Raw genomic sequence first — 25,510 nt, forward strand, 5'->3', positions numbered from 1 at the left:
ACTGGGTCCGTAGCTAAGAAGTAGGCCAATTAATCAGCCCTACTTTCACTGTCCCAAAAGAGACTGACCTCTTAACTCTAACTGCTAAAGCAGTGCTTGACCTACTTGCTCCTACCATCTTCTTTCCCATGCTGGTTGCTGCAACAATTCACCTGGGACAAAGAATTCTATTTTCTGCAATACCTAAATCAAATTTTTACAACTGTGACAAGTCTAAGGTATTATAATGTGCTTAATCACAAGACAGACACATCATTACTGAAACTGAGAAAACACTGAAAGACTGGTTTATCCTTAAAAAATCTAAGATTTAATAATAAGAACTTAAGAACTCTTAGCTGGAACAAAAAAGCAAGATTTAATAATCCCTCCTATCTTTATCAACATTAAGGTAAGAGTATTTTATTAAAAAAAACTATAAAACTCTAACCCCAAATTTATTGTATAATTAAGAGTTTTACATATATGTCTATGAATACTACACACACACACACACACACACACACACATGAAACACTATTATTATGCCAGTTCTTATGACCTCAGGAATACCCAAATAAAGAAACCAAACACAAAGTTGTTGTATGTTAAAATCTTCGGATGATGGGAGGCTGCTTGTTGGGTACAATGTGCATTGTTCCAGTGATGGATGAACAGAAAGCCCTGACTTCACCACAATGCAATATATCAATGTAGCAAAATTGTACTTGTACCCTATAAATATATACAAATAAAGAATGAAAAATAAAAATTTTAAATGCTTTTGAAACAGATGTTCATACTCATACTGGTCATTAAGATATAAATATATATTAAAGAGAAGAGTTATCCCTAAAGACTTGGCTATCTTAAATTGTGCTTCTGTTAAAATATACCTAAGGTAAACTTAACTACGTCTGCATTTGTAGATCATTCACGATTTCAGTCTTATCAGTTCAGTCACCACTGGCTAAATAACTATTAATGAAAAAAATCTCAACTAGCCAAATGACTCTCTAGTTACTATGGGGAAAAGAAATCTCCAATTCTCTGTAACTGAATAATCAAAGTGAGGAAATGGCTTTGACCCACTTATCCTAGAGTGAATGTAATAGGTATGAGTATACACTTCTCAAAGCAGAGCTAACTTTCCCTGGTTCCTCTGTACATCCCTGAGAAATCAGCCATGGAGAGCTGGGAGGGAACTCCTCAAACGAGGTACGGGAACTCCTCTAAGAAGGGAGTATCTGTAGGACCAAGAGATAGGAGGTTGATGTCATGGAGTGACAGGAGCTGACTCATCTCTTTCAATCCCATTACTAAACACTCCAGGCATGGCAGGGCAGAGAATAAAGTGGTAGTTATGGTAGAATTTTAAAGGGTTAACAGACAAGTTTAATGATTATTATATATAATAAAACATATTATATATAAAATACTTTAGTTCATATATCTAATGCCATTTGATCATTACATTAACCATGACAGATATTTTAGATAGTATTATCATCCCCATTTCTACAATAAGGTAAAAAGTTAGGTTACTTTCCTAAAGTCCAACAGATAACAAACAGGACTACAATCCAGGTCTTCTAATTCCAACCCAGTGTTCTTTCCAGCACTGTGTTCTATGTTGTCTCTAGTCAATAAGGGCACATATGAGTTCGGGAATAGGGTGGGAAGTTTTTCTTACTTTGGAGAGGTCTTTTCGCCATGTAAGAAAGGGAAAATACTGAAGGAAAAGGCTGCTTTTACTACTTTGCTACTTCCCATGCTGTTTTCCTCTCCTGCCTCCTGGAGTTCCTATGCCTGCACTTCCAGGCACACTATGCCCCCAGCCCTCTGGTTACCTCAAGTATCACAAGTATTAATATTAGCTTCATAAAATTGTCCTCCTTCTACTTTAAGGTTTAAGTAACTAGAAGTCTTCCCCTTTTACCTATACAACATAGCTTGTGATACTGGGCAGGAAGAGGTACAATTCTGCTTCTGCATATAGTAGTCCTAGGAAGGGGAAGAGAAAGATCAGTTCTTAGGACTTCTAATTTCCTCCCTACCAAAGAGGACATACTCCATGAATCCAGGTCTTATTTAAGTACCTCATTTAAAATGGGGGTAGAGGGTGTCCAAGCTAACTGCAGAAGAAAGGAGCTGTCCTGCCCTAAGCCCAGTAAGATCACCGGGCCCCCCTCACCCCCTACCCCCCACCTTGCTAGTGGAAATTATTATCTATGGCACTTAGTTCCTGGAATGTCCAAATTATAAATACAGAAAGGCCTGGCTACCTGAGCCACAAATCACAGGACCTATGGAAAGACCTTAAAGAAGAGTTAAAGCCACTCCTCTAACTCAAATTTTCATGCCACATTCTTATCCCTCTACCTCAGGACTCCTGAAATTAACAATGTATTTTGTTCCCAATAGATAAACTTCATGATGGGAATAAATCCTATCCTGTCCTAACCTCATCTCCTAACAGGTCAACAGAATGTTTGTTAAGTGCTTTAAGAAAGACTGCAATGGACTGAATGTTTATGTTTCCCCCAAATTTCATGTGTTGAAATCCTAACCCCCAAGGTAATGATATGGTATAGTATGGTAGGGTCTTTGAAAGGTGGTTATGTCATGAGAGTAAAGCCTTCATGAATGGGATCAGCACCCTTATAAAAGAGACCCCAGAGAGATCTCTTGCCCCTTTTACCATGTGAGGTTACAGTCAGAAGACAGATATCTATGAGGACGCAGGTTCTCAACAGACATGGAATTTGCTGGCAGCCTGATCTTGTACTCTGTCCTCCAGATCTGTGAGAAATACATTATCTGTTCTGGATAAGCCATCTAGGCCATGGTATTTTGTTATAGCAGCCTGACTGAACTAAGACAAAAAATTGAGGTAAAAATTGCTTTGTTCACTTACCCTTACACCCCCAATTTGATAATGATAGTGTTGAAGCAGTAGAAATACTAATGTAGAGATTTATAATCTATGAAGAAACACATACTATAAAATTGAGTTCTTAAAACAATCTTCTGGTTGGATATTATGAGTAACAGAATCCGTTAAATAACTTGCTCTAAACCATCTGCCCACTAGTAAAGGATGGAGTCAGGATTCAAACCCAAGCACTTTGTCCTAAATATCACTTTCTATCTAGTCTCCACTATCCTGCCTCTTTGTATCACCATCCTTTAAAAGGCTTACCAAAGTCCCTCACCTACTCCAAAAGTACTCCTTATCACTGAAAGTGTTCAAGGAGAGAGTAAATGATCAGAATCGTAGGTAAAATATTGGTAAGCTAGATAACATTTAGACTAGGTGACTTCTTAAGTAACTTTTAGCTCAAAGACTCTGATTTTATTTAACATGCTATGTCACTGACAGCCTTTATTTTTCTATTTATGCATTACTTAAAACTAAGAGCAAAATAAAAAATACCAAAATCTTCTGAATCTGTAAGAAGCACTGAAAGAAAAGAACAAAAACACAAGCCTTGCTGTATTCTATAGTGTATGACTGCAGATTATCTTAAGTATAATTCTAAAAGTTGCTGGAGTGTAACTCCTAGTCCAGCTATTTAACTTTCATGATGAATGTTGATAATGCTAACTAACAGAGGGAAAAACAAAGAGTTAACAACAATGAACATTTTTTTAGGACATAAATCATCCAGTCTAATCCAATAATTTTATTTAAAAAATTTTTGCTGTTAATTATTATGGGTACACAGTAGTTGTGTATCTTTATAGGGTACATGTGAATGATACAGGCATACAATGTGAATTAATCAAATCAGGATAATTGGAGTATCCATCCCCTCAGGCATTTAATATTTCTTTGTATTAGGAAACATTCCAATTCCACTCTTTTAGTTAAAGTAAATCCTAACTTATTGCTGATTATAGTTAATTTGTTGTGCTATCAAATATTGTTCATTCTATCTAACTATATTTTTATACTCATTAACCATCCCCACTTTATCCCCCTCCTCCCTGCTATCCTTCCCAGCCTCTGGTAACCATCATTCTACTCTCTGACTCCCTGAGATCAACAGTTTTTAATATTTAGCTCCTATATATGAGTGAGAACATGCAAGATTTGTCTTTTTGGGCTTAGCTCATTTCACTTAGCATCATGTTCTCCAGATCCATCCATGTTGTTGCAAATGGCAGTATTTCATTCTTTTTGTGGCTATCCAATATTCCATTGTGTATATGTGCCACAATTTCTTTATCCATTCATCCATTGATGAACACTTACGTTTATTCCATTATCTTGGCTATTGTGAACAGTGCTACAATAAACATGGGAGTGCAGATATCTTTTCGATAAACTGAATTCCCATCCTTTTGATATATACCCAGCAGTGGGATTGCTAGATCATATGGTAGGTCTATTTTTAGTTTTTTGAGGAATCTCCATACTGTTTTCCATCGTGGTTGCACTAATTTACACTCCCACCAACAGTGTACAAGTAACTCAATAATTTTACAGATGAGGAAACTGAAGCCAAATGGATAAAATGTCTTGCCTCAGCACATGCCTATGACTCATAGTTTGATATTGTTTTTTCCACTACACATGTATCTTTTATGTTGGCCTTTAATACACTATGAAACTCAAGCAACTTGCTTGCCAGAACAGAAAACACTTCCAAATACCACAAAATCAGCTTTTAACAATCAAATGTGATAGACCACTAGTCTCAGGAGGCAATTCCCACATTTTGTGTTAATTTATATACTTTGATCATAATAATTCAATGGCCAAATTTTCTTCCCTTTTTTGTGGTAACAAAAAATAGAACAAAAGTTGTGATTCAAACTATTTGTAGAATTCATAATCTTTAAATTTGAAAAAGACCTTAGTAAGCCATCAAGGTCAGAATTTTGCCACTAAGTGTTAAAGAATAAGGCTAGACTACTTAAAAGTAATTTTATGAAAACTCATCACTTATTCAACAATGTTTTTATGCAGCCTTACTCAGGGAGAAATTAATGTCAAAATAATTTTCTGTAATTTTAAATTCACCAAATATTCACTCTTTGAGCAACTAAAACCATTTTAGGCTGCCTTACAGATCTAAGCTGGGTTGCTTGCTATGAATAACCAACACAGGTGAAAATTATTCACTGTAGAGACTATGCATCATTTCTTGATAAGATCATAGATTATATCAAAATTAAGTCAGAACTTCCCAAATAAAAATGTCAAAACAAAGGTTTGCCGTAGCCTCTCTTGACTAAAAATTTTTAATCACTCTACAAAATCATGGAATCCATTTGAGACATGAACTGTGTGTGGCTTCTCAGTTAAATTACAGTAATAAGCAAAATGTCTCAAGACCCAAAGATATGAAAAAATGTTGTTCTACCTAAAGATAAATAATTTTTATATTATACTCTAATATAAATAATTTATCAAATGACACCACTGATGGTTTCAACAATTTCTACTTGAAAAATATACTAAGAATATCATGTCAAAAACATGTTGAAAGCATGGGAACTTCACTAGAATCTACACAGTGTCATATTTACTTTTAAATCACTTGAATGAAGAAGTTAACAGTAACCTTAATAAAATAGTTTTCTTAATAAAAAGCTATGCCTTCAATTTTTGTATCTTCTTTGTCCTATACATGTTGCTAACCAAGCTGGTGGTACTTGTCAGTGTACATACCAACTAGAAAAAAAAAAACAAAAAAAAAACCTCTAAAGCTCACTTATCTTTCAAAGTCTTGCTCAAATGCCATATCCACCAAAAGCTTCACCGATTCCACCAGACAGATACGATCAGAAACCTCCAAATTTCCTAGAACTTCATCCATTGTCTCTTTAGAACTGAACACTTTCTATCTTACAATAAATTAGCTCGACCCAGTCTCACCTGCTGAACATGAGGTCCCAAATGCCTGATCTTCCCTAGTGGGTAAGGAGGTCTAGAACTCTGCCCAAAAATCAGGAGCAGTGCTATAAATGGGAGCTGATGCAGATGGCTTACAGCAAGAGCAAAGGGGAACCAGCCAACAAACTGGTGAGGAATAAAGGCAAACTAATTGGTATCAAGGGAAGAAGGACTTAGGACTTGAGAAAATGTCTGAAGGGGTGGCCCAAAACAAAAATGGGATTCACAGTGAAAGACTGACAAAAGAAAACAGACAAGGTAAACAGAAGGCTTAGCATGGCAGAGCCTGAAAAGATCCCAATGCAACAGTGTACAGTAGGATGTCTTTGACTGAGGACATGGGCAAAAGTTCTTAAAGGTTCTGCATCCTTTGAGATACTGAAGAGCAGGGGATATGTATTACATAACTGAATTTAGAGTCACAAGAGCTGGGCTCAAGTGCAAGCTCTGACATTTTACAGCTGTGTGACTTGGTCAGGCAATCAATCACTCTGAACTTCAATTTCCTTTTCTATGAAAGAAAGGTTAACACCTATTTCACATGGTCATTCTAAAGAATAAATAATTTATGTGAAAGCATTTTATAAACTTTAAAACTATAAATGTAAGGTATTAAAATACCACAGTATGCTGCTATATGAACTAATTTTGGTCAATTTTTACCGTGGAAAATTTCCCAGACACACTTTCAGGAATGAATTTTTATTTTGAGTGGACACTGGTAACTTTACCTTGACTACTTAAAAATTTGTTTAAAGATGTAAGTACTGAATGGCATTGTTCCACTTCAATTTTGTTTGATTTCTCAGTATAAATTTGGCCAATAATATTTTCTGCTTTCAATGTTACAGAAACAATAATCTTCTCCCCCTCCCACTGTGCGTGCGTGCATCTGTGTGTGTCCATAATTCTGTAAACAATCATTACCCAATCCTTTCCAGACAAAAATTTGTTAAATGTTTTCCTGACTAGATAAATCTTCAGTTTCATCAAGAAGTTGTGATGGAATAGTATTCCAATAGTGTGGTATTCTTAAAATGATAAAAAATAAAGGTTCTCCTCTCATTTGCTTATCAGTGGAACATTTTCTCACTCACTCTCCCCAAAGACATAGAGAAAAAAACACTTTAAAAATAAGATATTTAAAAAGTAACAGAAAACAATAAATGGGAAAAGGAAAATACTGTTACATGAGGATTCCCGAGAAAAAAGACAGAATTTTTGTTTAAGAATATCATTGAAGTTACACCGGAATATGAAAAAAATGAGATACTTGCTCTGAGATCCTATGAAACATCACCAATTTAAGTCCTGGTGTTCAACTTAAATTAGGTTTGAACTAGATTTGAATAAATAACAAATACGTTAAGTGCATACACTTGTAAGACAGTGGGATTTTATAGAACATACAATATATTCTACACACATGACTTATAGGGCTGCTTTTGTTAGTATTAAGATAAATAACATATAAGCAATTGAACAATAAATCATACAGAAACTAAAAACAATATTAACTTATATTTATGATGAACTTCATCCTGACCTTTTCCATACTAGCACAGTAAGTATAATCTCTTATTCACTAGAGGGGGGAAAAAAGAAGCAAAAGTCTGGAAGTAAGTATCAATTTAACAATTTAAATTAAAACCAAGTCTGGTAACTGAAGTGGTTGCCATTAGAATTTTATTACTATTTTCTGGATTCTGGATAAATTCATCATTTAGAAGTCCCTGCATAAACGTAAATGCCTCAGAGAAAAAATGAAGTAGATTTTTAAACACAAAACAGAAATCCCTTTACTAAGCACTTTCTAATACAACAGTTTCTGTAATATTAACAAACAATGCCAGACATGAAACAAGTATAAGAACAATTTATAACTGAAATGATAGTATCTACTAATTCAAATAGATTAGAAACTAAAATTCCTATGTGTCAACAACTTTTGGTTTCAAACATACTACTAAAACACTGAGTCTAAATAGGGTTTAGATACATATATCAAGATGTCAATGTAATACTAAATACTTAGTAAAAAATAACTTCCAAAACCTTAAGTTCTAGGAATCAAGGGACAATCCAAAATAAAATATCAAATCTAATACAACTTACAGGATTTTAAAAATAAGTAAGTTGAAATTTCTCAGTTTGTATTTTTATGTTAGAAATTTTAAGGTGCTTTGATTACTCCTTTGTTCTGAAATCAATCTAAAATTACTTAAACTTTCTAAAGGTATTTCAAAAACAGTATGTATTGATAATTTTTAAAAATTACTATTACTTTTAGTATTTAAGAAAATACATTCATTTTTCAAAAGAATACATTATGTGTCTTAAACAAATTTTATTCCCTATACCAATCACATTAGGTAATATTCAACTCCAGGGATATAGGGCCAATAATGAGCTATATTGTGACATTAAATAACATTACTCCTAGTGCTCACATTAATTCTCTAAACAATGACTAAATAGTGATAGCATCTAAATCATGCTCATAAAAAACCTACATTAACTTCCAAATTACTCTTTTTCAAATATACCTTTATTTACAAAACAGTATTGAAGAATCATGCTCATTTTATAATATAAGTATATGTATAAATAAAAGCAAATATCCACAATTTTAATATATTTTAATATACACATCAAAACACAGCACAAATATCTTCATTAAAAATCTGTGGACAACATAAACTGTCTTTATAAAAAGATTTTCTTAAATCAACTCAATGTAAAAATTCTTTAAAAGAATTTGAATTTTAGGACAAATTTTTTATCGCTGCAAATAATATAGTGTTTTAATTCTGAAATACGTAAACCTAACCAATTAGTATGACATTTATTTACTAAACAATCATAGTCTAGAAAGAGCTAAATGTTCATATGATTCTTCTAGATACAAGATGTTAAAGTATATGTAACATAAACAGAATTTGAAAATATACCAAAAGACCATTTTGCCTGTATATGCTTTCAAAAATGACAAAAATGGAATTTTTTAAAATGTAGCACTATTTAGTACTTACTTAAACAAGACCTTTTGCCAGCTGTGCTTGCACCACCTGAACACAAATTGCCTCCTCGATGAATCAATTCAAGTTCCAAATTGGTTCTGTAAGTAACGCATTATAATATAGCTCAGTCATTAGGCTGAAGAGATTCTTTTTAATTTGCTTTATCGACATGTCTGAATCAACCTAAATAATAAAGCTCTTCAACTTTATTATTGCAAAAGCACACTTTATACAGTATCAGTAATATTTTATCTGATATTTAGAAATTAAAAAAATAGTTTATCCATCCTTACTTGTATATTCATATTCATACCTGCAAAAAATTGCAAACATTACGGTTTAATTGTTGCAAAGTCCCAACTGTTGGCAAATGTTAAAAACTAGGCCTTAAGGAAAAAACCTGCAACATGTTTCATAAACCTGCATGAGAATCTGATCAAAGAATTTGTACTCCAACTGTCAGCCACTGGGTAGATGTTTACTGTCATATAAAACACAAGAGCATACCAATTTTTCTATCAGAGAAATGGTTATCACTCATTGGAACTTAGATGGTATCTGGAAATCAATATTAAGAAACAAAATCACTAATATTGAAGTGGCTATGAATAACATATAATTAACAGCAGTCTCTTTTATGGACTTCTAAAACTATTAATAAATTTTATTAAAATACATTGTGTAACTATTGACACGGTTAAACATCAGTACTGTTCATACAGATCTGAAATTGGAAGGTATTTAGTAATGATTAGCTTACAAAATAGCAATAATTAATAAATAGACACTTCAAAAATCAAACTAATGCAGAATCTAAAGATGTACTCAAAAACAGTAACAATAAAAGAACCAGTTATGCCAAAATAATAAAAAAACTGAGATTATTTAAATATGTTACTTCAATAGTATGAATAAACTTAAACATATCTTTTTTTATAAACAAAACTGAATTAACTAGTTTATATCCAAGATATGCATTTGACACTATAATGAGATATCCTTCCCTTAAAAAAAGGCAGTTTCGAGCTTACTTTTTGCAAGTGAATTCAAGAAAGACTACTATCCTATTTCATTTAAAACAAACATTTTGAATTGGTTTGGTTGTATTTTGAACACAGAATGTTTTGAAATTATATTTTCATATATTTACTCATAAATGCAAATTGTTAAAAATATTAATATTCCTAAGTCTGTACATTTGCCACCCATTTCTAAAGGAATGCTTTAATCCTCTCTACTCATGGGGGGGAAAGCAATTTAACATTGATAATGTTCCTGCTCAGAGCTCCATCTGGTTGCTGCTGATAAGGGCATCTGTGTGACAAGGGAATTTTCCACCCTTCAGGCGATTTGCATTGCTCACTGAACTTCTAAAAACCTACCAGCGAGGAAGCAGGGACAAGGATTTCATATTAGTGGACAGAAAGCGAGCGGAGGCCAGCATGTGTTCCTTCATCAAGGGAATATAAATGAGATCAATACATTTTGTTTTCACAAATCTTCTGTTGCCTAATCTGTAGAAAAAAATTAATGGCTATATTCTCTTATAAAAACTAAGATTTCCTAGATAGCACTTTTAAGAGAGCTAACCAGAAATATGAACAATTCTTACAAATGAATGTCAGAACCAGAATGTCAACATTTATTTCACCATATTTGCAAAATTATTCATTAAAATATAAATATAAGAACAATTCTGTTTATTCAATCACCAGACATGAAACTTTAAAGGATGACAAACATATTATTAGGAATCTCATTTTAATGATGACTTGGGGAAAAAAGACTACTACATCTAATTATTTCAGATTATGGTTAGAAGATCTCCTACATGGTGTTCCTTCTGAGTTAAAAAACAAAAACTACCTAACCAAAGGGTTAATGTGCAATAATATCTAGGATTTTAATTTTTTTTTTTTTCATTTTAATTTTTTCTTTTTTTAGAAATGGGCTTTTGCTACGTTGCCCAGGCTGGATTTGAACTCCCGGGCTCAAGTGATCTTCCAGCCTCAGCCTCCAGAGTAGCTGGGACTACAGGCACATGCCACCACGCCCAGCAATATCTATGGTCCTAACCCTTAAGTTTTCCTTATTTCATTTACATCAAAATTGATCCTTTGAGACTTGCAAGAGTATATAACAAACAAATGGGTCGTGTACCCCATGTCTATCTTGACTCACTGTTGAAGATCCCCATACAATATTCCCTAACATCACCCTCCTCAATGAATGATGTAAAAATAAAGATATGCCAGAAGTGGGAGTTTTCTGAGGTTTTTGTTCTTAAAGAAAAGTGGACTCTCCTATATTTTGTAAAACAAATACACTCAAATTAGTTTGAAATTAAAAAAAGAAGAGAAAATCTCTACATCTGAAAGAGTGACAAGATAAGACTGCTTAAAGCCTATCATAGAGGCCACCTAGATATATATCCATATAAAAACCTCTCTAACTATTGCTTCAGCTTCTTTTTGCATGACCAAAGTCTGCTCTCCCTGCAACCCCTCTTTGGCACTAACTTCTATTTTTAGAGCTATAATTTAAAAAACAAATGTGTATATACACACAGAGACACTCAAACACACATTAGTATAGTGCAAAGAGCAAATGCTCTAGAAGATCTGGGTTCAAGGCCTGCCAGAGCCTAGTACTTACTGGCTGAGCAAGTTACTCAATTTCTCCAAGAAAAACTTTATCCATTCCACAGTCTATATTATCAAGATGCAGCTCAAGTTCTGACTTCTCTAAGAAGCTTTCCTGGGACAGGAAAGAAGGACTTCTGCATACTTCATATTTCAATTTGCGCATTTTACCTTTCGAAGTTCTACAGCACTTTTTTTGTATGACATTTTAAAAATCAAATTATATTATTTTTTATATAGATTGATGTATATTAGTTTTGTTTCTCCAACTAAACTGTAAATTCCTGGAGAGCAGAGACCATTTCATATATAGCTTCTAAATCCTCAATGGTACCTATCAAAGTTCTAAAAAGAAAAAAAATTGATATGTAACCAATCATAAGATTCTCTTTAGTCCCTGCAGTTTCTCTTCTTTCTTTTCCTGGCCTTCCATTCCCTTAAACCCAGCAGTGAACCAAAAAAATAAAAAATAAAAAAAAAAACAAGGATCATTTTAGGAAACAATTTTTTCTTTTTAAAAGAATTCTTAATTTGGTATTTTAGTAAGCATTCCCCTTTGTTCTGAACACAATTGGTTTACAAAGTTTAGACCTACAATGTTTCATCATCTTTCCATTTCCATTTTCCTCACTATATACAGACCAAGTGCTACCTACCAGTACCTCTAGGCTATACGTAACTTGGGGCCAAAAATCCTTAGAAAAAAATCAGTTATTGAAATACATGTCATTCATTATTTCAAGAATGAAATGATGAATTGGTATTGAAGTGAAGAAAGCTTTCTTCTCCAAAATTAACTTTCCATTTTCCATTTGAATGACTGATATTTACAACCGAATGGAAATTTTGGAAATACATTAATATCTGAATGTAGTGATTTTGATTAATTTTAAAATTAATTTAATTTTGAAAAGATACTCCAACAGTTTCTTCTCTGCTGCCCTCAGAAAAACCTCCAAGGCTTTACCATGCAAATAAAAGAAAAAAAGATATGTATTATCCTATCAAAAAAAATGAGCTCTAAAACCCAGCAGAAATACTTTGTTTTTAAATATCAAAAATGTAAGCTCCCTGAAGAGCAAACAAAATTACTATTCAGCTGGGAGAAAATCAACTCTGAGATACTAGGGTTGTATTCCACTCAAAATACTAATGCTAAATACAAATAAACTTGCAAGTTTTAATGACTTATACATTTAAGAATCACTGCATTTAATTCAAAAGTTAAATAATTCAAAGTAAGTTTATGGCTAAATATTTTACTTAAATATTTAAATATAGCTAAATACTTTAATGCTCACCTTTTAGGAATATTACCATAATCATAAGTATTTATGAAATCAGTTGTATGTTAGGCATAAAATAAAGACCTTGTTTCCCACTTTGAGAAAATTACTTCCCATTAAAAATAGGATATAACATATTTTTCCTTCAATCATGTTTTATTCATTTTTGAGTCACCTTGCTTTTTGTTTTCTTTTTAATAACTAAGTAAAACTTAGAAAGGGAATGCCACCTCACTGGGAGAACTAAATGTCCTAGGTAATTCCAACCAAAGGATAATAAGGCTTTTTATAAGTTTTATTTACTTTCACTTTCAGAATTATTTTGCTGCTTTAGAGTTTATCATTAGGGATCAGAAAAGGATGAGAGGAGGGAGTATATTTTCTGTTTCTCTACCTACATCCTTAATAAAACATTTCATATCTGTCCCTGCTTCTGCTTCTCTATAAAACAGAAAAACCGAAATGTGTTGATCCAAAAGATCTCCCATGATCATTGCAAGTTGTATTCTATAAGTTATTTATATATTTAAATCAAGAAATGGGGATCTAAAACTTCTACTATATTATATTTAAATCAATTATTTGATTTATCATACTATAGGAAAATTCCATGTACAGATCATTTCCATTTCAATCAGAATTTTCTAAGGTCAACACTAATAAAATCAAAGGCATAAATACATGAGCAACCTAAGTGTGTTTGTGTGTGTGTGTATAAATACATAAAGCATGAATGAGTTTGGTCTATATTCAACCCAATCTTCTACAAGGCTATAATCACAATATTGTACAGAAGTTCTGTAAAATCTTGAAACTCTGGCAAAATTGAACTATATTTGGTTTTCACATAAAGTATCTTTTATTGCAAGAATGCAATCATTTGGTAACTCTCCAGAAATAAAATATTAAATTAACTGTCATGTCTTCCCCTAAAGCATTCTAGATAAACAAAATCAATAGCCTAAGAATATGCAGACTAGAAAGTTACTTTCCAATCCATCAGACGCTTTTACATCAACCCATGTCCAGCATTTGCATTCTCAGACCAAGGACTAATGTTCCTTATCTTAAGCTTTAATGTGTTTGCTGCAAGTTTTCTAAGACTGGTTCCATTTTCCTGTGTTCTAAATGCTACATACATATAGTTCATTTATTCTTTTGTTACCCTCTGCTCCAGGAGTGGAGCAGAGAGAGCAGCCATGATGAACTGCATGCATAAGAGTGCCTATAAAAGCCAAACACAGGAGAAACAAGAGAAGGATAGTAACTGAAAAAACACTAACCCTTTTCTCAAGAGATCTTAATTCTAAAGTCCTACTCTGCCACTAACCTGTTGCATGACTTCAAGTCACATTATCTCTCTAAATCTTACCTATTACTGTACTACCCAGACAAACTATTATGAAGCATGCTTCCAGAGATACACAGGGGTCTATAATATCATTTCAACAGAATGTGTTTACAAGCTTCTAATTGTGTCTGCTTCTCCCCTATTCACTTCTTTTATGGTTTTCCATTTTCACTGGATTAACTTCTCTAAAATTCCTATTTAGAGCTATTCCTTAGGTATTGAACACAATCAGTTAGACTAATCTTTCCTAATTTGAAAGCTGAAAAACATTTCTGTTTTTTTTGAGATCCCTACTCAGTACAAATAGAGGCTTAGAACATGACTGATCTCTTGCTTCCTCTCCCATATCTGATTTTCTAAACTACCTGTAGTCTTCTAGGATATTACTAGATCTTTCACTAGTTTAAAACAAACAAAATAAATTCTTGTACTTCTTACAGTTCTTATTTTTCCATTAAATCAAAGTATTTAACATACTATAATGTTTTAGCTCTCAGTATTATCACTTTTGACAAGTCAACATATGTAATACTCACATGCTCTGAGGTACATATCTGTCCCAAAATATTAACAACATATTTTTCCCCACATGTCTTATAATGCTTAGTATAACACTTACCCAAATATTTCATTAAAATAAAAACTCTTTAGGAAATAAAGGAAAACTCCACATTTATAGTCCTCCCAGGAGATACGAAAACAAGCCATAATTTCAACCAATATGAAAAATATGCACTCCTTTCTTTAAATAAATGTAAATGGCAATAAATAAAACAAAGACTTATTAAGCAATAAAACCAACTATTAATAAGTAAATACAAAAGTATAAACTATAAATACCTACCTAGCAACAGAGTACATAAAGAGAAAATCATTATCTGGTGAGCCTGGGGTCTTGCTATAGTCTCTATATTTCTTCTGAGTGGTATTTTTTATATCTTTCATTACAGATTCCATTTCTTTACTTAAGTTGGTTTCTGACTATAAGAAATGAAAACATACAAATAAAGTTTATGTTCATTTTAATAATTATCTAAAACTGGAATGTTTATCATATGAACATACTAGGATATTAAAGAAGTCAAAACAGATATAACGTTAACTATCCACTATAAGCATACTTAGTACACAAAGATAAAACCAATCAAAAAATACTCTTATAAAGTGGTATTTTATTCTAATTCTCTATTTTGATTGATAACACTATAATCTACCTATGAATTAACACACAAACTATTCTAAACCAGTGAGTGGATGTCATTAAAATAATATTTTAGAACAAAGTTTCCATGTCTATAAAAACCCTGACTTTCATTTAAATTCATTTTTCAAAAAATAATATCAATGTCTCTTACTTTAAGCATATCTTAAACACACAAAAATTTACATTTACAAAAGAAAAAAACACAATTCTAAAATTAGTCTTCACTTGAGACAGGCAATTGCCAGGTAATGAATCTTTCTAGGTTTAAAGTATGCATTTCTGTTTCAAAAGTCAAATGGTCATAGTTTTCATATATTTACTACATAAACCAGGCACAACTGTCACTTCTCTAAGAGATCATATCATAAATGTATAATGAAGGTGAAAGTTTAATAATTTAAACCAAATAAATCCTATTGGATGGGATAAAAGATGAGTTCACTTATACCCAATCCCACGGTAAAGTACACTGACTTACGGTGAATGGTTCAATCAATTACACAATATTTTATCTCTCTAATACATACACAGGCAGTAAATATATAAATGTATGTATATGTATGTAAATATATCTTAATCCTAATATACTTAATGGGTATATTTTTTAAATGATTAGATTGTGCTTTATATTGTAATATATATATACATATATATATCATGCAATGTGTGTTTGTTTTGCTTTGCTCTTAAATATTTCAACATTTTAAAAGAACCTACCCATATCTAAACATATAGGAGTTCTTGTTCTGGAGCATGTATATTAAAACTATAACAATTTATACTAAGGATATTGTCCTCAAGGTATAGGGCTGAAAAGAAAAGTATAGCCTTTGATAATGATCTGTTCTATTACTTTCACTTAAGCACAAACAGAAGAGAAAAACCTCTAAAAGCAATTTCTACTAAATGTATAAAAGTCCAGACAAATTTATAAACTGAACGAAAATGAAAGCAGAGTGGAGTTAACCAGGGTATTTCTGCCTTACACTGATGCTTACTGGGAAAGCTCCCGGCCGTCCCTGAAGCTCCTCCACTTCCTTTATGAGATCTTGTATGTTTCTGTTGCTAGGACGTTGCCAAAGGTTATTTTCCACATTGCTTCCAGGATAACAAGGAAGAACACTATTAGCAAACTGCCTGCAGAGGGGACATGTGAATTCTCCTTTGTCCACTGAGAAGCCCTGAAGAACCTGATCATTCTAAAAGATGAAATAAACATACAGATGTATGATGCACACATTTAGAGAAAACAAAAATTACACCACCACATTTTATAGTAAATTAATGAATCATACAAAAAAAGGCATCCTTAATATGTGTCATAAAGAATAAACAAAATCTCAAATCACTTAACTGTTGAAGCTTACCAAATCACTTCTTACATCATAGCAATTATGTAACACTTGCCCTTACCAATGAACTGCTTAAGTATCTCACTCTTCTCTCAGTATGAAACATTCAAATAATGATGCAATCAATCTGAAATGTGGATTTAAGATAAAAAAATAACTCAAAAAGCAGGCCACATTAAAGTGGATCACCTTCCTCTTACCCCAGCTATGTTTTCTTAATCTTGGCTGTTGAGCCAGTAAGTGACCAGGGGGAAGGATTATCCCAGTGCTCATGTTCACTGATGTAGGATACCTAGCTTTTGAGAGTAAATTAAGCCTAAAAAAAGTAACACTTCTAAGATGTCTAAGTGCTGAACATAACTGAATGGACAACTGATTTAGTGCTCATTTCACTATATCTTGCATCTCAAGTACTTTTACTAAAAGAACAGAATTCTATTTTTTACTTTTTGATATTAATTTTTTAAGTCCTTAAACATGTAACAACTTATCTTCTTCAAGTCTATAAACACTTACTAAGCTCCTACTATGTGCCAAATGCTGTGCCAGGTGATGAAGAGTTAAGATACATTTTCTCTTCTTAAGGTACTTATAATTTAAAAACAAAATTAGACAAATAAATTATAATGTGATAAATGCAACAAAAGATAAGGCTTCCGAGAGAAGGAGACTTGTGAGCTAAATTTTTAAGATATACATAAAGAGTGTACTAGAAGTTTAGAGCAAGGGTCCTGGTCACAGACAAACATTCTGTGATAAGCTTCCCGATAGCCTTAATTCCAAAGAATGCTATGTCCTCTTCCTTGTTGTAACTGAAACTAGGTTTTTTCCTGAAGCCTTCCCAGAAACCCTCTCAACTCATCCTCCAACATCCCTCACACCTCAGCATCCTCATCTCCAGTGCTGGCCCGAAATCACTACTCCTGCATTCTCTTGTCATTGTGGCTCATGTCATTTAGCAATACCATTCTTTTCCTTCCTTTTCACTGTCACCCACTGCCCTCAACCACTGAAGACTTTGGTACCTAGATTAGTTTTCCTCATCACTCCAAGACCTGCCATCCTCCTATGCAACTTCAGTGTATATGTGAACAATCTTATATTTAGTCCTTCAGCGCCTTGAACTCATCAGCTCCTATGGCTTTGACCTCCACTCTACTCCAGCATCTGTTACCATGACCACACTCTTGTCCTGTAATGACCCAAAATTGTTCCACATATGAAAATATTAAATTCAAACATCTTATATTCTATCAACTCCTGTCTCCCTTACTCCCTTCTTTTTCTCCCAGTTTATCAGGTCTTTTCTATACACCATGTCTACACACCATGATCTATTACTTCAAAAACTCTTGGCAATACTTCCTACTCCCCCTCGAAATGTACTCAAACTGAGTGCTGTCAGAGAAAAATGAAATGCCTTCTTGCTGCAAACTGTTTCCAACCTCAAGTGGGCCCTGAATACTGCCTGATAATCTTTCTCCAACATCCTAGGAAGCACTTTCTCACCCAATCCCAAAGTGGTTTTTCAAACCACCTCTTCCCTTGTCAAGTCCATCAACTACCCTACCCCTGGCTCCTCATACTCTAACAGTATGAGGCTACTACCTCCTACTTGAGAGAGAAGAGAGCCATGGCAGCTCCTTCAGCGTCCTGCCTTTTCCTGCTTATTTAAATCCCATCAGTCCTTCTATCCACTTTCTTCTTTTTACCCCCTTTGCTAATCTCTAACTAGCCTCCCAAACATGCCACTGCATGACCTAATGTGTATAATGTCTAACGTGAGACTTTGTTCCTTCCTCCCCCTCATGCTCCACCTACAGTCTCTCTTACCAAGTCCAGAAGACCATCCTTCTAAATATATTTCAAATATACAACCCCCTCCCCATCTCCACTTCCATGATTAAGTCCAAGCCACAATCACCTCTTACTTTCTAACCACATTCTTTATTACCCCTCTGCAATCCCTTCTCTACACAACTGTCACAATGACTTTTTTTAGACATGTCATATCTCTGCTTAGGAACCTTTAACAGCTTTATCTAAAGAATCTATATAAAGTCCAAGTTCTTTACATAGACCCCACAAGGCCCTTTACAATCTGACTCCTACTTACTTCTCCTGTCTCATCTCTCATCACTCAAGCACTTTACTTCATCAAATGTTCTGGCACCTGGCAGATATTCCAATAAGACCCTGTGTATACCCCATAACATTTAGCACGCATACTGCTACTGTTTATTTATTTGTCTACCTTACATAATACATAGTAAACTCCTTGAGCAAAGGAAGTGTGCCTTATTCCCTGTTGTATCCCCGATGACTATCACAGTATCTGTAATACCGTAGACTCTGAATAAATATTTGTTAAATGAATGGTTGAATACAGGGATATGAAAATGCATAATGTGCTTAAGGAACAATAGTTTATTAATGATGAATTGATGGATGATAAAGCTAAAGCAACAGGCAAGCCCAGATTATGGAGTACCTGAATGCCATTCAGAGAAGATTGAACTTGATCCTAGCAGGAGGAAGCCAGCAAAGAATTTTTAAGCCAACTGCGTATGTCATCAGATTTACATTTTACAAAGATAATGTAGTGAATAAATTAGACTTGGAGTGAGGAAATCAATAAGAAAGCAATTCCAATAGTCAAAATGAGGGATGAAGGCATACACAAACAAGTAGCAATGGGAATAATGGAGGTAGAATAAAGTCAAGTGAGATTTAGAAGGCAGAATCAACAGAATTTTGGTAAGCGACTGAATGCGAGAGGTAAGGAATAGGAAAGAAAAAAAGAGAAATTTACTCCTTCTGAGTTAGGAATCTGGGAATATAGTAGACCATGCTTTACAAAGTTGCGCTAAAGGAGAAAGAGAAGACTTCTGCTATAGAGAAATGCAAGGTCAAGAGAAGGATACTGAATGTGAGAGACCTGAGTACCTTTATGAGCTGAGAAGAAACAGAGGAGGCAGAAAACTGAAGATATAGACAAAAAAGAGTTCATCTACTGATGGATCGAGGCCCCTGAAGTGTTGGGTAGAAAGGAATACTAGAGCACAGAGAGAAAAGTTATTCCTGAACAGAAGAAGGAATATAGTACTACCTGAAAGAGTAGAAAAGAAAGGATTAATTGGGATGTGGAAATCATTTATCAGGGAACAGAAAAACAAGCTGGGAAGCTAAGGGAGCATGTGACAGGAGATACTGTTTTCTTGGTGACTTGGGAAGAGACAGAATCTGGTAAGAAGAAAGGGATCTTGGGGTTTAGCGGAAGAGTCTAGGACAGGACAAGCAAAGATCTGGAATAGCTGCTGAAGAGAACAGGAGAGGGAAGTGATCAAATACAGGTAAATGAATTGATAGGTAATATTTACAGCCCAAGAACCTAGTCTAAGTCACTGTTATAGGAAATCACAAATTTGTGATAACAGTTCATTTGGTTTTACGATTTTTCCAGCAGGGCTAGCTGCCTAGGTCTAAAACCAAAGGAGGTAGATTAAATGAGACTGATAGTAAGAGCAGAATGGGCATAGTACAGGAAATTGAGGCTAGGAAAGAGCTAATACACTAGGAAACAAGCAAAGGGGTTAAAGGACTAGAGATCTAGAGATCCTGATGCCAGAGGCAAAACACATTAATGAGAGTGAAAATAAGAGAATGTGAAGAATAATAACATAATAAGATGATACGGTAGGTTATTAAAGCTTAATATTTTAGAGTTAGAGTAGCAAAATCTAAACCACAGCTATGGAAGTTAGTTGCTAAAGTGAAATAAAACAATCAAAATCCCTTAAGCTAAAGAGAAACAGTGAGGCTGTATAATTCATATGGTGATCAAAATCACTCAACATGATGAGCTAGAATTGGAATGTATATATTTAAAAAGATTAATTCCTAGAAAGATAGATACTACTTAAAAATTTTTTCAGTCAACTTACCCGTAATGATTCCATATAAGATTTATGACAATCTATATGTAATGTGTGGCCACAGGTTTGTACATAAACACCTCCTTCCCAGCCAATTGATACTGCTAAGAGACACGAACTCTTCAAAAACAAAAGATAAATACATTTAATTTTAAAGAAGTATAAACATATTTAAATATATCCATATAAACCTCTACATGATTTCATATTGTTATATTAATGTGGAGTTTCCATTTTTGTGATATAAATTAACACCCAGCTAGACAGCCCTAAGGCAGTATCTTTAAAATTGGAACACCATAAAGTTTTAGCTTCCAAATATCTATGCTTATAATGAAAGAAAATAAATATTATGAACTAGCATTTTGTCACACCATAAAATATAAGCTCTCAATATTATACTATCGTCTATGTAAACTATACTGTTGTTGATTATTTTACCTGTCCCGTACGGTACTTAATCTCTCTGTGATATATGACATTAACAACTTCCTTCCTAAAATGCTAACTTCCCTCTTGGTTTTCCTCCTATCTCTGTTTTTCTTAGGCCTCCTTCCAAGACTCTTCTTTCTTCACCTGCCTCTTCAATGTTTATATTCCTCAAGGTTCTATTCTCAGTGCTACTCTCTTCTCATTAAAACTACTCTCTCTAGGGATTTAATTAGCTATCTCAACTACTCTGCAAGCCTGGATCTCTCGCATGACTGTTTGATAACAAGTACTCAGCTGCCAGCCAGAAATCTCCAGTTTAATGTTCCTCAGGTAACATAAAATCAATGCGTCAAAAACTTGTCATCTTCTCCATGAATATTTTTCTCCCTCTTGGTTTAAAAATTCCATAATCTATTTAGTCATTAAGTAAGAGTCATTCTATATCACACCCTTACTTTTAAACCATAATCTTAGTTTCCAAACCATATAGATTCTATTTCCTAAATAACTGGTGATTTTTGACCTCTGCTCTTTATTCCCCCTATAACATTCAAGTTTATGTTGCCTGGAGTGGGGAGAAGGGTTCTTAAACAGTTTCTTAACTGGTCTCCTTTACTACGATTTCTTCTCTCCATGGTGTACCTTATCTAGTCAAAAGAACAACCCAAAACACATGTCTCAATATTTACAAGGGTTTAATATAATATATAATAAAGAAGGGACTCAGACTATGTAAACAAACTACATACCCTTTTGGAATTTGTTTTAAAAGTTAATTGTTTTCATCTCCCCTTTCTCTTCCATCTTCTGCTGTTCTTTCTCTGCTAATTCCTCCCTCTCAACCTATACATAGGTGTATACTTTTCCTCCTAAAATCTCTTTCTTGGAATTTTCATCATTTGGCTTCTATCAAACGTTATTTAGACCTGAACTTGAATTCACCCTCTAGAATCTATAGTAAATAGATGGGCAGGCCAGAGCAATATGAGGCACAAGATCTAACATGAGTGACAGAAGATGATGAAATACTTGAGAGCCATCAAATAAAAATGTTCTTACATGCTTAAAAACCTGATAAACCTTTAACATTTATGTTGCAATGAAATTTATACATTATAATGTAAGATGACCAAATAATCTTTAAATGATAGCAAATGAAGTTCCAATATGAAATCAAGACTCTCCATGAGTATCTCAAAGTTTAAAATACTGTATTACACAGTGCAAAATGACTGTCCAGCAGATTTGAAGATGTGCAATAGCACAAATCAAATATTCACAGCAGTTGAGCAAGCTTCTACTGTTATAAATCAGAAAAACAACAGGACGTCTGCTCATTTCTGTTTTATGTTTTGGAGCTGCTTGAAATAGAAGCAGATTTTGGTGTTAGATCATTTTTAGAATGGTTGGTATTCAATAAACAAGCTACTGTCTCTGACACTGTACTATAAAATGTAATTAACCTTTATTTTTAATAAAAGCAGTTAGCTTTTAAAACTGAACTTAATGTTATTTGTCTACTGTTAGATATTTTATTTGAGTTTGCTAGAGTCTAAAAATGCAGTAAAATACTCACTAATATGAGACTAATTTTTTAGGGAGACTTCAACTAGGTGCCTACTCACCACTGTACTAAGTGTTTAACACGGAATCTTTATAATCTCAATAGTCATTAAAACCTACACACATATACATATATATACATTTAAGAAAGATTAATAAAAACAACTAAGATAATTATTTAATTATCTAATTTTATCTAATTATCTAAAATTATCTAATTTTTGATGAATCAGTGAATGATGGTGGTAGTAGTCGTGGTGGATTGAATCAAGGAATAAACACTTGCAAGGTGAAATCTATAAGGAACACCTACCACTACACAGTTTGAAACAAACAGTAACAAATATACAGGCTCGCTTTCGTACCAGATTGTTTATGGTCATGCATTTGTATGATTATCATACACTTTAAGAATTTTTATTTTATAATAATTGTATTCATTAATTTGTTCATTTTTCAACCCACTTATTCAAGTTCAGGGTCACAGATGGCCAAAGACTATCCCAGCAGCTCAAAGTGCAAGGTGGGAATTAACCCTAGACAGGATACCATTCCACTGCAGGGTGCACTCAAATACACACACCCACACTCACTCACTCATACGGGGACAATTTAGACACGTCAATTAACCTAATGTGAACATCTTTGAGATGTGGGAGGAAACCAGCGTACCCAAAGAAAACCCACCCAGATATAGGGAGAATCAGCAAACTCCATACAGACAGTGGCCTTAGTCAAGAATCCATTTTTTTCCCCTGACGTTATTAACGAAACAATACCAAAGTATAGGACATTATTCGAGGATCTGCTTGTACTCATCATTCCACTGAACTGAATATGTACACTACATAATAAATAATGGTTTCACATTTACTACCTGAAATTTTTATTTATTAACAGTTTTCCATTTCTTTACTATGCACTTATTAATTTTTTTTCTAATAAGCTTCCAGATTTAAAACAAGAATGTCATTTTGGTAGAAGAAAAACATAAAACTCAGGAGGGAAGTAACCATCAACTTTGCAGACAAAAATACTACTTGACAAAGACAGTACTTACATCCTTAAAATAACGCTGTAATAACGAAAGCCTCACATCATGAACTGCTGCACATGTATCCCAAGGGTAAATCTGCTCCTCTTCAGTGATTGGCAACTTTTTTGGCTCAACATTGTCACGGCACTGCCCCAAAACTACATTAACAACAGAGATAAAAGCTCATTAAAAAAACAAACTTAACCATCACAGACTTGACTCACGAAGAAATGCTGAGTTATTTACCACAAACTACACTAACATTTTAGTGTTAGATTATTTTTAAACATCCTTCAAAAAAGTGGTATTCTAGTTTTCTTCTGCAGAGAAAAGTTTCAAATATGCGAATATTTACTTTTAAAAATAACACTAAAATATGAGTATGGACTCATCATGATGGATGGATAAATGGATGGTTTCTTAAATCTATTCACTGGAAAAGCCTAGAAGTTACAACCCCCCGCCCCCAGTATCAACAAACTTCATTTCTAAATATATTATTTCTCAGTAAAAGGAAGCAGTAATATTTGGAGAAATAGCTGAGTCTCAGGTTAGGGAAAAGTGCAAGGGGAGCCTGGAATTGTGTGTGACAAAGAGCAAGGAAGTGTTCAAACACTGAGGAGGCAGTTACAAGGACCTGAAGGAGTTTTGACTGGGCAAATTTGAGAAAATTTGAATATCGGAAAGAATAATGATGATAACAGATAATACACTCATTGATTCAAGCAAGGAACATCAAATAAAGGGACAGAAGGGTAAATGGGTAGACTCTCAATGCGTTCTCCTATAGATTACTTACCACCTTAACCAAGTGAGCAAACTTGCCATCACCAATAATGGGACAATTTAACAAAATGAGTCTCCTAATGTGATGTCACGGGAAGGAACATCACCTATTTATACTCTTGCCAAAAATGTTTAACTTGAATCTAACAATAAGAAACTGATCACATGAATCTAGATTCTGAGATATTCTATGGAACAACAGACCCAGACTCTTCGAAATTATATAAAGGGACTAGAGAAACTGTTCTAAATTAAAGGAGACTAACAAGAAACTAAACCTTAACAACTAAAAGCAATACATAATCTTTGATTGGATCCTAGATCAAGAAAAGAAATACCTGGAAAAAATTTTAAAAAAAGAAAAGAAATATCTGCTATAAAAATATTACTGACTCTCACCACAAAAAAAATAAGTGAGGTGATAAATATGTTAATTAGCTTGACTTACTCATTCCACAATGTATATACATCAAAACATCACATTGTACCCCATAAATATATACAATTATTATTTGTCAAATAAATAAAAAACACAAAAAATAATTAATAATTGGGAGAATTCAAATACAGTCAGAATATTAGATGTTACTAATATTAAATTTCTTGGGTATGCTAATGGTACTGTAGTTATGTAAAAGAATATCCTCATAGGAGACATATATGGAACTATTTAGGGATAAAATGTCATGATGTCAACATGGGAAGAACTGCTCTTAGAAAAGGGAATATGAGGTGCATTGCTTTGGGTCTTATGTTTTGGAGGGATTTATAGCAGCAGCAAAAGAGATGAGAAACAGAAGCAGGTGGATGCTAGTAGCTAAAATATAATTACCATGCTGTATAATCCCCTTAACATGCTGCTGCATTCAGTTTGCTAGAATTTTCTTAAGGATTTTAGCATCTATATTCATAAGGGATATTAGTCTATCATTTTCTTTTCTTGTGATATCTCTATCTGGCTTTGGTATCCAGGTAATGCTAGCCTTATACAATGAGTTAGGGAGCATACCCTCCCTTTG

At 33.6% G+C, this 25,510-nt stretch overlaps 1 protein-coding gene across 1 annotated transcript in view; it reads right to left on the minus strand.

Moving 5' to 3' along the window:
- Nucleotides 1-25,510, minus strand: part of UBR3 (ubiquitin protein ligase E3 component n-recognin 3) — a 182,101-nt gene that overhangs the window by 32,501 nt on the left and 124,090 nt on the right. Inside the window, exons 26-30 of the mRNA XM_069494206.1 lie at nucleotides 23,730-23,863; nucleotides 20,684-20,794; nucleotides 16,386-16,586; nucleotides 15,028-15,164; nucleotides 8,917-9,002 (exon numbers count right to left, since the gene is read on the minus strand). Coding sequence (XP_069350307.1) covers nucleotides 8,917-9,002; nucleotides 15,028-15,164; nucleotides 16,386-16,586; nucleotides 20,684-20,794; nucleotides 23,730-23,863 — 669 coding nt within the window. The remainder of the gene's footprint in view (nucleotides 1-8,916; nucleotides 9,003-15,027; nucleotides 15,165-16,385; nucleotides 16,587-20,683; nucleotides 20,795-23,729; nucleotides 23,864-25,510) is intronic.

This window comes from Eulemur rufifrons, chromosome 1 (assembly GCF_041146395.1).
Source record: "Eulemur rufifrons isolate Redbay chromosome 1, OSU_ERuf_1, whole genome shotgun sequence".
Classification (NCBI taxonomy): domain Eukaryota; kingdom Metazoa; phylum Chordata; class Mammalia; order Primates; family Lemuridae; genus Eulemur; species Eulemur rufifrons.